This window comes from Equus przewalskii, chromosome 5 (assembly GCF_037783145.1).
Source record: "Equus przewalskii isolate Varuska chromosome 5, EquPr2, whole genome shotgun sequence".
NCBI lineage: Eukaryota > Metazoa > Chordata > Mammalia > Perissodactyla > Equidae > Equus > Equus przewalskii.
In genome coordinates, this window is record NC_091835.1 from 55,888,404 (window position 1) to 55,906,027 (window position 17,624).

Below are 17,624 nucleotides of genomic sequence, written 5' to 3' on the forward strand. Positions count from 1 at the left end.
GCCAGCCCCGTGGCTGAGCGGTTAAGTTCACACACTCTGCTTCGGTGGCCCAGGGTTTTGCCGGTTTGAATCCTGGGCACAGACATGGCACTGCTCGTCAGACCATGCTGAGGCGGTGTCCCACATGCCACAGGTGGAAGGACCCACAACTGAAAAATGCACAACTATGTACCAAGGAGCTTTGGGAGAAAAAGGAAAAAAATAAAATCTTTAAAAGAAAAATTAAAAATAGAACTACCTTATGATCCAGCAATCCCACTTCCAGGTATATATCCAAAAGAATTAAAAGCAGGGTCTTGAAGAGATATACGCACTCCCATCTTCACTGTATTCATAATAACTAAGATACAGACACAACCTAAATGCCCATTGTCAAATGAACGGATAAAGAAAAGTATATATATACAATGGAATATTACTCAGCCTTTAAAAAGGAGGAAGTCCTGGGGCCGGCCCCATAGCTGAGTGGTTGAGTTCACGTGCTCCGCTTCGGCGGCCCAGGGTTTCGCCAGTTCGAATCCTGGGCATGGACATGGCACTGCTCATGAGGCCATGCTGAGGAGGCATCCCACATGACACAACTAGAAGGACCCACAACTAAAAATACACAACTATATACTGGGGGGCTTTGGAGAGAAAAAGGAAAAATAAAATCTAAAAAAAAAAAAGGAGGAAGTCCTGTCATACGCAATAACACAGACAGACCTGGAGAATATTATGCTAAGTGAAAAAAGCCAGTCACAGAAGGACAAATACTGCATGATTGCACTTACATGAGGTATCTAAAATAGTCAAACTCATAGAAACAGATAGTAGAATGGTGGTTGCCAAGGGTGGGGTGGGGGTGGGGTTGCTGTTCAACAAGTACACGGTTTCAGTTATGCAAGAGCAGTAAGTGCTAGAGATCTGCGTCCAACATTGTGCCTGTAGTTAATGATACTTTATTGTACACTTAAAAAATTAATATGGTAAATCTCATGTTAAATGTTCTTACCACAATAAAAATAAATAAGAATGGTTTTGAATTCTCAAAGACTTTTATTCAAACAAGCCTAACTTAAGATGAAGTTAAGATAGTTTGCATATATTTACAAGGCCACTTTGTGTTTTCACCAACTACCTAAAATAAAAATCATAAAGACATAATCTGTGTGAAGTGCCTAGGTCGATGCTTGGTTCACACCGAGCAGTTAATAATGATTCTCTGTCCTTCCTTGCAACAATCTTTAGAGCTGTGTGGGTCTAGCATCATCGATGTCATCCCTTACACATGCCCAGCTTTGTGCTATTGCACTGGAAGATGCAGTTTTAACTCCGGTGACTGTGGAAAGAAAGCCTCCCGGTCTTATTTAAACCAATGCCTGCGAGCACAGAAAGATTAGTTAACTTTCTCTTTCTGAAGAGGCACCTATCTCTTTGTAATTAGTGCTGTGTTGCTCTCTAGATTTGCAACGCAATCTTCTCAAAAACAAATGTATATCTGACATAGGCAGTAAAAGACAATATAGAAAGAGCAATGCATCTTTCCATAATCAGATTACCACAGGGAAGAGTTGCATCTGGTGCCCCCAACTATCCTTTTCCTTTGCCCCTGTTCTGCCAAACTCCTGGTAACCTGCCTCTTCATCAATGGCCTCGCCTCACTGTCTGCTCCCTTCCTCCACTGCCCTCTCTTCTGCCCATGCCTTCTCCTGCACGAATAAAGAAATTTCAGAAAGTCAAGAAGTGAAAGCCCTCTCCCCAACCCTCCACCAACTAGGGCACAGGCATTTGACCTTGACTTTTTAAAATGCAAAATGCCCAGACCAGAGATGAAGACGGTCTCCGTGGCTGTCAAAAGTCCAGCACATCTCATGCTGTGAGTTTCCACCCTTAAATTAACCATCAACCAACCCTCTCTGTAACAAATGAAAACGCAGGTCACCCTAGAAGATAAACGTTTATATTTGTGCCAACGGAGGAGATTTTAAGAAACATTTTGAAAAATACTGAGCAACTCAGTAGCTGAGGTTATCTTTCAGCTGAAAACCAAAACCACTTTCCAAGAGGACAAATATTCATAAAATATTCTCTTTAGAGTCAAATGTGCAATTTCCTCACCCTCCTTAAAACATTAAACTTTCAATGGAAGAATTAAGTCAAAAGCCCATGAATTGTTGCCAATTGCTATGCTTTCCTTTTCTAAGTCGTCAGAGCCACCTGTCAAGAGACCTTGGCCTCCCTGCCAGGGGCAGGCTTTTCAAGCTGCCTACCACGTCTCGAATGATCATTACCATAAAGACGGGTTCATATTACACCCATTGGAAAAGGCTTAAAATGCTGATGATATTGAACCAATATTATTTCAACAGTTTTTCTCTGGCATATCATAAGCTTGAATGCTGAGCCAAATTATAAGGGCTCAAGAGTCAAGCCCATGATGTACGAGACAGCACTTCCCTCCTATCAGTCCCTCTCTCCTTCCAGCTGAAGCTAAGCCCTCTTTCAAATTCAAGAAAATACTCCACCCTACAAGAACCTGGCGTTCTCTCGGGTCCGTTTAGACTTTATCCACACCAGAAATGCTGAATCATGACTCCTCCGGGGTTGTAAAAGAAAAACTATTTCGACTGGGACGCCAGGATCCCCAGAGGACCCCACTTTTCTGCATTCCTTTGCTTTGCACCTTTTAAAGTCTAAATCCAGAGTCCTTTTGGCAGATTGGAAAGGCTTCGGGCGCAAGGTGGGAGACGATACTCTGCTCCCTCCTCTGTTCCTCCCCAAAATCCACGCAGCCCTGGCAGTGCGCTGCCGCCTCCTCTCCGCGGAACGCGGCCCCTACGGGACTGATACGCTTCGCATCTGCAAAGCTGCCCAACAGCCTCTGAGAAATTCCCAACTTGGAAGCATCACCACCACAGCCATCCGTCCGGAGCTCCTTGGGCTCCGTCGGTGTCTCCTGTACACCGTGCGGCAGGGGTGGGGGGAGAAGAGGCAGCTCTACCGGCCCCCTCCCAGCCCTTGCCCCAGAGGCAGCCCGCCGACAGCGCAGACTCTTGAGAAACTCGATCCCAACTCCCCAGACCGCGCCTCCCCAACCACCCGGGAGCCCAGAGAAGCGGAGCCGAGGACCACGGAGCAGAGTGCCCTGGACGTCCGGGAGAGGTGGGAGGCGTGGAAGGGAGGGGGCGGCAAGAAAAGAAACGCCCCCCAAGCCAGTCCCGCAACTTCTCCCAGCCGGGGTGAGGGAGTAAAGAGAAACAGCAGCGGCTGCGATCGCGCGGCGAGGGACTCACTTGAAGGTGAGGACGCAGAGCGGCCGGTAGGACTTGTGGCTGGTGTTCTCGGCCATGCCCTTGCCCCAGAAGTCGTTGGTGAAGATGCCCCAGCGCAGCGGGGCGCCGGGCCGCACGTCGGGGTTGTTCACGATCGCCCACACGTCGTCGTGCACGAACTCGCCCTGCAGGGAGCGGCCGTAGCACAGGCAGCTCGCCCCGGCCAGCAGCGCCGCAGCCCCGGCCGGCGCGAGTCCGCAGCCCCGCTGCCGGGAGGGCGCGCGGTCCCCGCCGCCGCCTCGGGCAGAGCTGGTCACCACCATCGCGCCGCCGCCGCCGCCGCTGCCCTGGCCTCTCCTGGGCGTCTGGCATCCTCCCCGGCCGGGGCCCCGGCGGCGCGCGGCGGCTGCCCGGAGGCGGGCTCGGGCATGGTGCGGCGGCCGCTGGACCCGCCGCTGGCGCCCCGCGCTCCGCCGCCGCCTGCGCCGCCGAGTTGGCCCAGCTGCAAATAAACAGCAGTCCCCCCGCCTCCCCCGGCCATCGCCACCTCCTCCGCCCCACTGCGCATGCCCCGCGCGCTCTTTCCTCCACCCCCCCAATCCCGGGACGCTGGCCGCTCTCTCCACGCACCCGGCACCCTGCGCCCCTGCCCGGCTCCCGCCGCCCTCAGCCCGCGAGCGCCCGAGTCCCCCGGCGGCCCGAGTCCGCGCGCAGGTGGAGCGGAGGGCGCGGCACGGGGCGGCCCGAGGGCCGGGGAAGGGGCGCCCGGGGTCCGGTCTGGGGCGCCCGGCGATGCGCACCGCCCCCCATCCACCTCCTCCCCCTGAACCGGGCCGGGGAGGCCGCATCTGGCCGGCGCCTCCGGGCCCGGGGCCAGGACGGGCTGAGCAGGTGCGCACCCTGGACCCCCACCCCGCGCGCCGAGGGAGGAAAGTGGCCGCTGCTCCCGGGAAGTTCCCGGCTCTTCAGCACCCGGGACAACAGCAGCGGCGTCGCCCGGGGACACGCTCTCGGCCCGGCCCCCGCGCTCGCGTCCCGTCGCCGTCCCCGCGGTCTCCTTCCCGGGCCTTTCTGTCCCCCACCCGCCTGCGTCCCGCAGTGGCGGCCTCCGGGTGGAGGAGCCCGCGGGGAAAGGGCGCTTCCAGCAGCTTTCCGAAAGCCCAGAGGAGGGGCCTCCCCGGCCCAGGGCTCCTGCCCGCCGGCCCGGTTCGGTCAGAGGCGCCCGGCTCTTTCCCGTCACCACCCGCCGCTCTGCTCGCGCCTAGGAAAAGTCCCGGGTTCGATTTTGGTTTGCGGCTGGGGGCTGAACAGGCTGCTGAAACATTTCTCGTTCTACTTTTTACTGAAACTATTAAGACAATCTGGGAAATGCCGAGCAAACTACTTTTTCTTCCCATCTAAAGATCACTTGGGTCTGATTATTGCTTCCTGGGCTGTGTTTGAACTGTTCCTATGATGTAATACGATTGGAAAAAAAAGAAAAAAACAACTGCGTTAAGGGCTCTGGCTTTGGCTATCCGTCTTCCCGTTTTTTCTGAAAGGTTTTTTTTAAAGTACTAATTGTAATACGTAAATAAATTAGGTATCCCGGAGTCATGATTACCAGAATTTCTCCAGGTTTGAAAACTCGGTAACTCTGAGGCGCCGTATAAATTTCTACTGCTGTGTGTTACTGAAGTTACCTAGAATTTGACATATCCAGATAGGAAAACTTAAAATACAAAATTCGCTACTTTATTCCCATCCTTTCAAAGTCCTTAAAAGTTTCGTTAATCTAAAAAGAACTGTAAAGTAAAAGGCAGAAATTGTTATACTGACTGAGCATTTGTGTGACTCTCTACTACACCAATTTTTATTTTTATTTTTTAAAGAGTTTATTTTTCCTTTTTCTCCCAACCCCGTCCCCCGTACTTAGTTTTGTACTTCTAGTTGTGGGTCCCTCCGGCTGTGGCATGTAGGACGCTGCCAGCATGGCTCAACGAGCGGTGCCTCGTCTGCGCCCAGGACCCAAACCAGCGAAATCCTGGGCCTGGGCCGCTGAAGCAGTGCGCGAGAACTCACCCACTCGGTCACGGTCACGGGCTGGCCCCTACACCAATTTATTTTTAAAGAATTTTAAGGTCTATCTGAGCCATTGAAAACTCAATAAATTAAGACAAACGTATTCCAAGTCACGATGCATTTCATCCCATTCACTTTGTGTTTTTTTCGTGAGGTGAAAATTAGTGACTGAGAAATGAAACTGAAAAACCCAAGCATCGATGTTTTCATCCTTGCCTCAAAACTTTTTGAGCCTTGATCGCTTTAATATCCAGACCGCACACACACCTGAGTCTACAGTCTGCCCACAGAACACATGACAGCCTTGCCTCTTCACCTGCACATCAATTTAATAAAAACATATTAAGGGTATACTTTGGGCTACAATGTGCTAAGGACTGGGCTGGATGACCAAAGCTGCTCAGATTGTGTGTGTGTTTGTGTAAGGTTAACACGGTAAAAGTCTAACTTTCTAAGTTCACAGCTGACAGGATAGTGAAATTGTCCTTGCTGAACTGATAGTAGGTATAGTAGGCCAATGTATCAATCCTTACCTATAATTAATAGAGGCTTCCTTGAGACAATGTCTTAATCCAGAGAGTGACTCTAATTACACATTTTTATCAAGAGTAGACCTTTTCTTCCTCAAATCACCCGCATAGGAGGTACAGCCCTGCCCACCCCCTTCTCATGTGTTTTCTTTTTTAGGTGAAAAGTTATCCGAATTCACAATGACAATGGAGAGAAGTGAAAAAGGACCAGAGCTGGACAATAGACAATAGGAAAAGGGGAGACAATAGAAAGGGGAGGAGATAAAAGAAATCTCTAAGTGGGATTCCAGGTTTCTGAGCACAGAGAGTTTCATTAAGCTGGGTTCCTTGGCATCTCGATTCTATTTAGTTCAGATGATGAATTTGGGATTAATTTACTCTAAAATAGTGGGGTATCTCGAGTCCTCTCAAGGACAAACCAATAAGTAAATGATCTTTTTAATTACACAGTTCCTTTGCAGCTCGATCATTTCCTGATTCAATGCTATTCTGTGTTAAGGAAAGTAGTATAAGAGTGTTAATGTCAGAGAGAGAAGGACACAACTGAAAATAAATTGAGGGCAAGTAGACAGTTTAATAAAACAAATTCTGAATTACTGCCCACTGTGCTTTCCCAGCCTAATACACCCTGTTCAGGTAAGCCCCACAGAAAGGGACAAATCCAATGTTAGAAAGGCAGAAATTCAGGAAAAGAACTGATAACATAATTTACATTAAAAAAATAGATTTTGTTGTCTAGTTATTAACTATTACCTTTTCTTGAATAAAATACAAAAAATACAGAAAAGGACAAGAAAATCAGAATAAGCCTGTTCCCAGGAAAAAAATTGGGATTCTCTTGCCCAATATGCATAAACAGCCAATTGATTACAGCATCAGTTTTTGGGGGAGAAATCAGCTTTATTCTGTAAGATTGATCTGCAGGGAGACAGAGGGTATGTGCCCTCAGATCTGTCTCTGTGATTCAGGATTTGGGACGAAATTTAAGAGGTTAGGGAGAGCAGGCTGGCACTTGGAAACACTGGACGGACAAATTTTGCTTGGTGGGCTTCAAGCATTTATGATAAAGTTTTAAACTTTAATGACAGGGTTCTAAACATTTATGATGAGGTGGGGAAGGAATTTTAACGCCGCTCTTCCTGCATGAGGGACCCCTTGTTCTGATAAGAGTCCAACTTTCAAGTTCCGGTCGTGTCCTGGTCCTTTGATTCTGTGGAGAGGAGGATCGTTGGTTCCACAATCATTTCAGGTCAAGATTTCTTCTTCTGCTCATGCTCTGGCTACTTGACTTTGCACATTTTCTGAAAGGCAATTCTTAATCACTCTATTGATAAGAGATGGGGTCAGTTGAACTGGTCCTGGAGGGCCCACTGTTACTTACCTACCCCGCCACCCTGTGGGCCTATGGTAGAAGGCAACATGCACCCTAATAAGCTGGCTCAGCACCAGCCAGGGCAAGTGTGGGACAGTCTGGGGTGCCACATGGTCTGCGGAACAACTGTACCCAGACTGATGGCAGGAATGGCACCAGCAGAAGCAGCAGTGGTGGCTGCAGCCCCACGAGAGAAGCAAGACTCTCCAGGGAGGTAAACTGGCTTCCCTTCCATCCATGGAACCCATCTGTGTGGCATCTGCACAGAATTAACATGAAAGAATATAAAAAACTATCTGTGATCTTGCAGTTTCTGGCTCTCTGGCAATAAGCTTTGCCAGCAAATCACTACAAGATAAAAGCATACACATGTACATTGTAATAAAGTATATCAAGTACTAGACTTCTTCAAAGAGTTTAGAATCTTTGGTTTTGAAAACTTTAGCAACATTGCAAAGCAAATGTCCACAGTCTTAGAAATAGAAATGAAATTTTAAGATTATCGTATACAACAGAAAAACAGTATGTTCATATGAATGAAATTTTAATTACATACATTTTTATTTTACATTTTAATTGTATACAAATCAAAAAGCCACTTTTAGTTTCTTCTACAACCTCCACAATTTAAAGGAAATGTCAAAGGGAAACACCAAAATATCATTGTATAAATTTACATTAAAATTAAATTCAGACTTACAACAAACTGATTTGTATGGAGTTAAATCTTTTTAGAAAAATTATTCCATCAGAATCATCAGCTCTAGAAGTACTATTTATCAGAAATTTTAAATAATAATTTATTAGAAATGTATCCCAACATTGTCACAGCCTATAAAATACTCTTCACAGCTCTAGTAACAGTTGGGTCCACAGAAATATGCTTCTCAAAATTAAAGAGTATCAAAAAATATCCTGATTCATAGCATTTGTTGAATTTCTTGGTGTAAATATCCTGACCATGGTTGATTTCATGCTGCCAGTGTGATATCATTGAACACGGAGATGGAAAGAGATGCACGGTACCATAACTCTCTATAGAGTTTTCATCATACAGATACAGTAGATGTAAATAAGATCAAGAGTATATTAATAGTAAAATAATCATAAAATGATGAGTTTTGAACATTTAGTATCTTTTGTTTTTAATCTAATTTATGTAATTATAAAGTCATGCATCACTTAACAAGGGAGATACGTTCTGAGAAATGTGTTGTTAGGTGATTTCATCATTGTGTTAGCATCATAGAGTGTACTGACAAACCTAGATGGGATAGCCGACTGCACACTAGTCCGTATGGTACTAATCTTAAGGGATCACCATTGTATATGCGGTCCATCGTTGAGCAAAACATCATTATGTGGTGCAAAATGTCATTATTCAGTGCATAACTGTAAGTTTGTGTAACCAAATTTTTTAGAACAGCTGCATTTAACAACCAGCTTACAAAATTGCTAAATATTTAACAATCAGTTCCTGTGAACTAGTATGAGTTGACTCTGGCACACTATCAGATGAAACAAGATTGGCTGTTATTGGTATTATAATTTTGAATTTAAATGATAAGTATAGGCAGAAGCTTGGGCGGGGGTGGTTATTGTACTTGTGTAGTGGAGAATTAACCTTACCTAAAGACGGGTCTGGCTTTTGCTCTTGGCTACTGGGAGATCATCTTTGGTCCCCTGGAGTATCCCGACTGTGTCTTTGTTTACTGGGGGCTTTGGCCACTGTACCATATCACAATGTGGTTTATGATGGGAGCATTGGGCCACACAGCGTCAGTTCTGACCCCTGAGGGGAACTGGAAACTAGCCTGACCTCTGGGAGGGGCTGATGACTAAAGGTCAGTCATGCAGGCAGCATGTGATGAGCCCCAGTAAAAAATCAGGACACCAAAGGCTCAGACGAGTTTCCTCAGCTGCCAGTACTCTGTGTGAACTGTCACACATTAATGGCAAGAGAGTGCTGTGTCCTGACCTCACGGAGAGAGGACAACGGCTTCTCTGTGTTTGGTACTTCTTTTGGACTCTGCCCTGTGCACCTCTTTCCTTGGCTCACTTTCATCTGTATCTTTTTGCTGAAATAATCCATAACTGTGAATATAACAGCGTTCAGTGAGCTCTGGGAATCTTTCTGGCAAATTATCAAAACTGAGCACGGCTTCAGGAACCCACTAAACTTACAATTGGTGTTGGAAGTGAGAGCACTCTTGAGGAGACTGTGCCCAAATGCTCCTTAATACTAATTTTTCTACTTTCAAATTTTTCTATAATACAAAATTTTTTCTTTTAAAAAACTAGATAGCTACCCCCTAAGAAGAATGGAAGAATTAATAGGCACCTCCAAAGCTGTAATGTTAAATAAACTCTCCTCTTTTTTCCTCATTTAAAGTCTTCAAGAAAGCCTACAAAAACAAAACAAAACAAAACAAATAGAAAGAAGGAAGGAAGACAGGGAGGGGTGAAAAGGAGGGAAAAAAGAAGGAAGGGAAAGAGGGAGGGAGGGAAAAAAGGAATAAAGAAAACCATAAAAACCTAATGCCACTGCATAAATGCTTCTGGGGAGTTAACTTCAGAAACTCATTTGTGATTGTTGGTTTGTAGATATGAGGCTCAAAACCGACTATTTTAGGAGAGAAAAGCAATGAGAAAAATCTGAAAGTTTGGTTGGTCTGTATAAAATATTTATTGTGGCCATCAGTATTAAGGGTTTTACATTCTATGCCATAGAGTAACACTTTATTTTAATGTGTTTAATTGAATGTGTCACATTTATTTCTGTTTTATTGAAATATAAAAATTAATTTGCTAAGGAATTCTCCACCTCACCTCACAGATGGTCCTGAGGTCCACACCCCCTTCTCTTTAGAAAGTCTGGGGACAGCCAAAATTAGCAGTCTCAGGGCACAAGGGACCTCACAAGATACCTGCCAAAAGCCAAGGACGTTGTTTGCATCCTATGTTATTACAGAAGTTAGAGAGCCCACCTTGCCAGTTCTTCTGTGCTAAGTACAGTGCCCCCTATTAGCCCCCTTATCATGGTCTCAACTCTCTGCAGTTTCAGTTGGCCATGGTCAACCATGGTCCGAAAAAATTAAATGAAAAATTCTAGAAATAAACAATTTATGAGTTTTAAATTGCACGCCGTTCTGAGTAGCATGATGAAATCTCCAGCCTTCCCTCCCCGTCCCACCTGCAGGTGAATCATCCCTTTGTCCAGGTATCCACACTGTATATGCTGCCCACCTGTTAGTCACTTTGTAGCCACTGTGATTACCAGATCGACTGGAGGAGTATTGTGTTCAAGAAACCCTTATTTTTCTTAATAATGGCCCCAAAGTACAAGACTAATGATGCTGGCAATTCAGATATGCCAAAGAGAAGCTGTAAAGTGCTTCCTTTAAGTGAAAAGTTGAAAGTTCTCAATAAGGAAAGAAAAAAAATCCTATATGGAGGTTGCTAAGATCTGTACAGTAACTTTTATTACAGGATATTGTTATAGTTGTTCTATTGTGTTAGTAGTTATTGTTGTTAATTTCTTACTGTGCCTAGTTTATAAATTAAGCTTTATCATAGGTATGTATGCATAGGAAAAAACATAGTATATATGCAAGGCTCAATACTATCCACGGTTTCAAGCATTCACTGGGGGTCTTGGAATGCATCCTCCATGGATAAACGGGGACTACTGTAAAGATTATATCTGGAGATCACCAATTCCCCTTGAGAAATATCTGGAGGTAAATGGTTTCCCTTGAGAAATAACAATCTCCCATCTCTTCTCACTGTGCTGCTGTCTTAGTTCTTGGCCTGTTTTTCCATGTGTGAGTTAATCTAGAAGGAAACAAGTGGATCTTTTCAGGCTCCGCTGAAACTTATAAAAACATGAAAAATGTCTTTTGGATCTTGATTTTTGGCCATGTTTCTGTGAATGAGACAGCCAGGGTGTTTTTTTTGTTTTTTTTGTGTGTGGTGGTGGTGGTTGTTTTTAAGTAATTTGTCTTCTTTGCACATCTTGGATTAGCGCTGAATAGTGTGGCCTTTTCCGTTACACAGAAGGCAAAGTGGAAGCAGATTCTTGCTTCACAGTCTGTTTCACATACTCTGTCTCTTTCATTTCCCATTTGCTCAGTGATTTTATTCTTTCCCTCTTATGGAGTTTGAAGGATTAGGAGAGTGTTTTATCCATACGACCACCTTTTTTAAGAGAAGGAGCATTATACCTACCTTCTAAGAATCAGAGAGTCCTGGCAATGCTGTCGTTGCTCACCGATTTGTATTTATGGAAAGACCCCAGTTTTGTTTTCCCTTCATACTTGGATGAAAATTCAGATACCAGCTACTGAGAGGTGATATCATGAGTGACAGTGATGGCAAACCCAGGAAACGTGCTATAAACCCTCTTCTTTTCTATGCTCGTAAAAAACTTGACTAATCACGTGTGATAGTCTTGCACGTTAGCTCCAGATGCAATCTTAGAATTCATATCAACACAGCCCTCCAGGCTGCCGCTCTCTGCTGATAGGTTGGCCTGTGAATTGATACCTCTCTACTCTCCTTGAGCCACTAGAACACAGATGCTGGGAGGCATGGGTACTAAAGCAATAATGCTTTCCATAAAAATAAAAGTTTAGCGTTAAAGTGTTTTCATATATATATATGAACCTGAATATATGAATATGTTTTATATATCTCATATATAAAATAAATATATCTAAATTTTTTAGCTTTCAATGTTATCACTTCTAGTTGAATAAATGTATTTCTGATAAATTTTTAAGCAGGTCTAAGAAGATTATGCCTCTTGTATTTTGCGGTGCTTTTTAGGAGGTTTCCATAAGAGTTTTCACTATTCTGCAAATGTATTATCAGATAAGTGAAATTACCACAAAGGGATTAAATTGCCATATTAGAGTCTTTCTATGAATAAGATGCCTAGAAAATGTGAAAAATCCATGAAAAATGTTATTAAGAGCCATTTATAAAGAAAATCAATAGTTTAGGCATAAATAAATGCCCTGATGGCTAATGTATAGTTTTAGCTATAATTTATCGTCACTAAATCTAATCCTGAGTTTCGTTGTCTGCCTCCAAATTGAAAATTACTTGTTTATGAATAAAGGAGGATTCCATTTAATCTGTGTTCACTAGAAGTAGCAGAATTTGGATACCCCAACCTCTCACATTTATTTCTCTCCATTATGGAAAAATGAAAAATCTGCTATCAAGCAAGCAACTATTAGATATCTGCTTCCCAGTTCCTGACCATTCATTCATTCTGAGAAGGTGGCTATCAGCTTAACCTGGATTTACCCTAGGTAACCGTAGTTTGTTTTGTTCATCATTGTGTCATGCTGGTGTGGGATGGAAATTATAAACTGTCTCAATTCCCAGTGCCAGAGAATGTCTCCATCACCAATGAGTCACGAGCTGTTCTGTTGTTTCTAATTTGACCGCCCAGTCAAATTGCTTCTCCAAGAAACTTTAATAATTTTTCTCTCCAAAACTTTAAACTTTAACATCACATGAAATAAATTTTTAGCAATTACTTCATAGGAAATTTTTCATATTTCCCCATGGTTGCAAAGGACTTGCTAGCAAAGTTATTCAGCTATTTTATCACTAATGTTTATTCCTTTCCTCAATCTGCTTTAAAAACGATTTTTTAAAAATTTCCTTGTGAAGTTGAGTTTCTGGTGAAATGACATAGCAAAAAATAGGAAGGTAACCAAAAGACCTATTTTTCCAAGGTTATTCTTTTTTTTAGGATTTTCAAGGAAATCTTGGGTCTCTTTCCTTTAAAGGTGCAGGTCTGGAGCTTAAGCTTTTTACTTTATTTGCTTTGTTTGATTTGTTGTAACTCTAAGGTAGGAGATAGTAAACTGTTGTCCCTGTATGAACCCTGGAGAAAATAGGAATGTCATGGGTATAAAAAGAGTGGGAGGGACTTTCCGTCCTATATTGGGGAACTAGATGATTCCAATCGACTCTCCTTCTGAGGATACATAGAAAACCAGACTAAGCAACAACAACATTTACCTCAGATCCTTAACAGCAGAGAAGCGAAGCGTCAAGCCAGGAGAAGATAAAGGGAGAGCCCAACACTTGGGGCCCTTTTTGCCCCCAGGGTGAGTGAGAGACTGAGCACAGCACTGACACCCTCCAGGGACCCAGGAAGGATAATATACCTGGAGTTCATCTGTGATAACATGGATGGACCTAGAGGTATTATGCTAAGTGAAGTAAGTCAGATAGAGAAAGACAAATGCTGTAGGATTTCACTTATATGTGGAATCTAAAAAACAAAACAGATGAGCAAACAAAACAAAACAGAAACAGACTCTTAGATACAGAGAACAAACTGGTGTTCGCCAGAGAGAAGGGGATGGGGGGGTTGGGCAAAGCAGGTGAAGGAAATTAAGAGGTACAAGCTTCCAGTTATAAGATAAATAAGTCGTGGGGATGTAATGTACAGCATAGAGAATATAGTCAATAATATTGTAATAACTTTGTATGGTGACAGATGGTTACTAGACTTGCCATGGTGATCGTTTCGTAATGTATATAAATGTCAAATCACTGTGTTGTACACCTGAAACTAATATAATATTATATGTCAACTACACTTCAATTAAAAAAAAACACTTGGAGTCCAAGATCAATGAAGGAGAGGTGCCTTGGTAACCCTGTGCGTGGGAGTGGGACCCTGAAGAAGGCGCCCTAGAAATAAGGAGGAACTGGAAGTTGACCACCACTTCTGACTCCAGCCCAGCTCCCGGGTAACTGGATCATCTCAGTAAAGATGAAAGACAGACTTTTCCTAAGAAAAACGGAAAGAGTTTATCACTCGAAGACCAGGACTAAAAGAAATGCTGATGGCTGGTCTTCCAACAGAATGAAAATGAATATAGAGACAGAGGAAGGAAAAGAATGCAGTTTAAATGGTAAATATGGCAGTCTGTGATTAAATCTAGTTGAAAATTGCCTGCTTACAAATCTGTAGAGACAGCAAGTAGATTACTGGTTGCCAGGGTCTGGGGAGAGGGGTAATGGGGAGTGGTTGCTGGTGAGCACAGGATTCCTTTTTAGAGTCATGAAAATGTTCTAAAATTATATGGTGGCAATAGTTGCACGATTCTTTTTTTTTTTTTGAGGAAGACTAGCCCCGAGCTAACTGCTGCCAATCCTTTTTTTGCTGAGGAAGGCTGGCCCTGAGCTAACATCCATGCCCATCCTCCACTACTTTATATGCAGGATGCCTACCACAGCATGAAGTGCCAAGCGGTGCCATGTCTGCACTCGGGATCTGAACCGGTGAACCCCGGGCCACCGGAGCGGAATGTGTGAACTTAACCACTGCGCCACCGGGCCGGCCCTGGTTGCATGATTCTGAGAGTACACTAAGATCCATTCAATTGTACCCTTTAAACTGGTGAATTTTATGGTGTGTGAATGATCTCAATGAAGCTTTTTTTAAAAAAAAAAAAGAAGAGAAAAACGTATGACATCAACAGCATGTAAATTAAGAGGAGGCACATGGACTTAGGTGTTCTGAGAACATTGAACTGTCTGGAAAGAGGACAAATCAGGAGTCAGTCATTAGGCTTTACCATTATGTTTTATGCACATTCTATAGGTGTGTCGTGTCATGTCAAACACACACATACACGAACAGAAACACATACTTTGTAAAAAAGAATAAGAAGCAACTAGGCCAAAAAGGTTAAAAGGTTAAAATGCTCCATTTTTCCAGTCCATTCCTTCTTAAAGAACCCCTAACAAAACAGTGATGTGATTTCCAAGTAGACAGAGAATGGAAAGAGAAAACTTTTCTCTTATATTTTCTTCCTAAAATGGTATATGCCAGGCAGCAGTGGAGTGAAGAAGATGAATAAACTTAGCAAACACAACGGATATAAATCACCGCAGGCAGTGAAAATAGAAAGCTTTAAGTAACACAACTGACTTATAGTAGGAAGTCGACGACTTTACAAATATTTTTCTGCTTTGTGCGTGCTTTACTCTTGTAAACCGCACACTAACAAAGCGTATATTCGTTAACTGACGGCGTGAATAAATGTTTGAATGTAGTCATAAATGGAGAGAAGACAGGATTTCTAGAAGCTAGATGTTGAGGATTTCCTGGAGGCAGGAGGGGAAATTCACTTTTTTGTTTTTCTATTACAATGTATAAATATCTTCAAGGCTTAAAAAAAAAAAGGTAATACATGTACAGAATTTTATAAACTTCGGTGCGAAATTGAATACGTTCACACTCTGGAGCCAGCAAGAGGTGTGATTAGATGTAGGATTCGCTTTCGACATTGTTCCTTCTACTGAGTGATGGGAATTCTGACTTCTGACTTAGAACCATTTCACTTGGTTTCAAGGTCAGTGCTCTTTTTCCAGACAGCTTTGTCTAAAACTACTGCACATCCTCTAAAACCTCTGAAGAAGGAAAGTTCACAACTTCTTACTCTAAAGTTCTCTTCCCTGTTTTTCTTTTTTGTTTTTGAGGAAGATTAGCCCTGAGCTAACTACTGCCAGTCCTCCTCTTTTTTTTGCTGAGGAAGTCTGGCCCTGAGCTAACATCCATGCCCATCTTCCTCTACTTTATATGTGGGACGCCTACCACAGCATTGCTTGCCAAGCAGTGCCATGTCCGCACCCGGGATCCGAACTGGCAAACCCCAGGCCACCGAGAAGCAGAACGTGTGAACTTAACAGCTGCACCACCAGGCTGGCCCCGACTCTTCCCTGTTTTTCTTTTGCCTAACGTTAATAGTTACAATTTAAGATTGTTTCTCTTTATTCTTCAAGTGTGAATAGAGAATGATTCCTAATATAATTTTTTGTTGTTTTCCTAACTACTGTTAAATGGTTCTCCTATGTAACCATGTTACTTTCATGTCAAAATGAACTGGGTTCTTTCAAAATTCACTTTACCAAGCTGTCGGCCCAGCTTCAACTTGAGTAGTTTGAACTCAGCAAAAGCTTTATGGTATCTAAATTACATCTAAGAAGAAACTAGCTCAGAGGACGCCATTTCTGCCCCATAGAGCTTGGCAAAAATGGAGTCTAGGCCTGGTTGGGTCAATGATGGGAGCTGCCAAGAGGCGGGGTCTGCAGCAGAGAGAGGAATGGGGGAATTAAAACAGGGAATGGATCAGCAGCCAGAGTTCATAGGAGGAAATGCCAGTGGTTATTCAAATTCAAGAGCCAGAAAATCAGAGTCCTAGAATAAACCAGTTTGGGAGCATGAGGGGAATTGGGTGTTTGTGCAGACAGACGAGAGGAGAAGGGACTCCGGTACCCGCCACCAGGCCAAACCTCACCTTCCCAGGGCTGTGGTGAGAGCAGCCTTTGCTGGTCTGCCAGCTCCATGCAGGCAGACTCTGGTCCTGGGGCATCTCAAAGATGCTCAGCAGCTTCTGATAAGCTACAAGACACAGTTCAGAGATGGACAGGGAAATTGTTCTAAACAGGAAAATCTGCACCAGAAATAAGAGTCATAAAAGTGAGATTTCCTTCCCCTGAAAAATGTGGATTCAGATGGTTGGTATTAAAACAAATTAAGCAGAAATGCCTAATTTTATCATCCTTCAGAAGTGACTAGGAAAGCCACGTCAGCATGATATCACCAATGGAAAATTAGCTGTGGCTGGTGATGAGAAAAGGGGTTTAGAAAAACATAAAAAGAGTTTATTAGAAAAGAGTGATATCATGTGTTTACATTTAAAAACTATCGTTTCTATATTCTGATATGGGTTTATTTATTACAGTATGAAGTGTGAATTAATGTTATTTAAAATAATATTTTACATAAATAATATTGATATTGTATATTCCTAGAGCCAAGATCTAAAAGGTTCATGTCTGAGATGATCTTTAAAATTCCATATCTGATGACTTGAGAGGCATAGGCATTGGCCAACAAGGACCAGCCAGAACAGAGCCCAGCCCTGGTTCTTGAGGTGGCTTCTGGAAGCCCTCCTCTGTGCTGGTCATTAACTCTTTATTGTTAGGGAGTTAGGAGAGCTCCCAAGGGAGGGGCCAGCCTAAGGCAGCAGAAGGAAACTATTTACCGATCCCTTACAGAGTATTTCAATATTTTAACAACCTGTTTTACAGTGCACACTGATATATCAGCTGTGGTTACGCTCATGTGCTAACTGACCAGAGGTCTGAAGGCACAGTGGTGAAACGCATGGCTCTGTAGTCAGACTGCTAGGGACTGAATCCCAGCCTCACCACTTACTAGCTGTGTGCCCTTGGGCAGGGTTATATAATCTGCAAAAAGCATTGATGTGAGGATTATAGGAGTAATTCTTATAAAGTACTTAGAAGATTGTCTGGCACTCGGTAAGTGCTCAATTTAACCAATATTATCTGTTGACATTGGTTATC

The 17,624-nt window shown here is 43.4% G+C and overlaps 1 protein-coding gene across 3 annotated transcripts in view; it reads right to left on the bottom strand.

The window, feature by feature from the left end:
* TMTC1 (transmembrane O-mannosyltransferase targeting cadherins 1) overlaps nucleotides 1–3,577 on the bottom strand; it is a 258,597-nt gene extending 255,020 nt beyond the window's left edge. For all 3 annotated transcript variants that reach the window (XM_070620953.1, XM_070620952.1, XM_070620954.1), the window contains exon 1: nucleotides 3,276–3,577. In XM_070620953.1, coding sequence (XP_070477054.1) covers nucleotides 3,276–3,577 — 302 coding nt within the window. The remainder of the gene's footprint in view (nucleotides 1–3,275) is intronic.
* Between the last annotated feature and the right edge of the window lie 14,047 nt (nucleotides 3,578–17,624).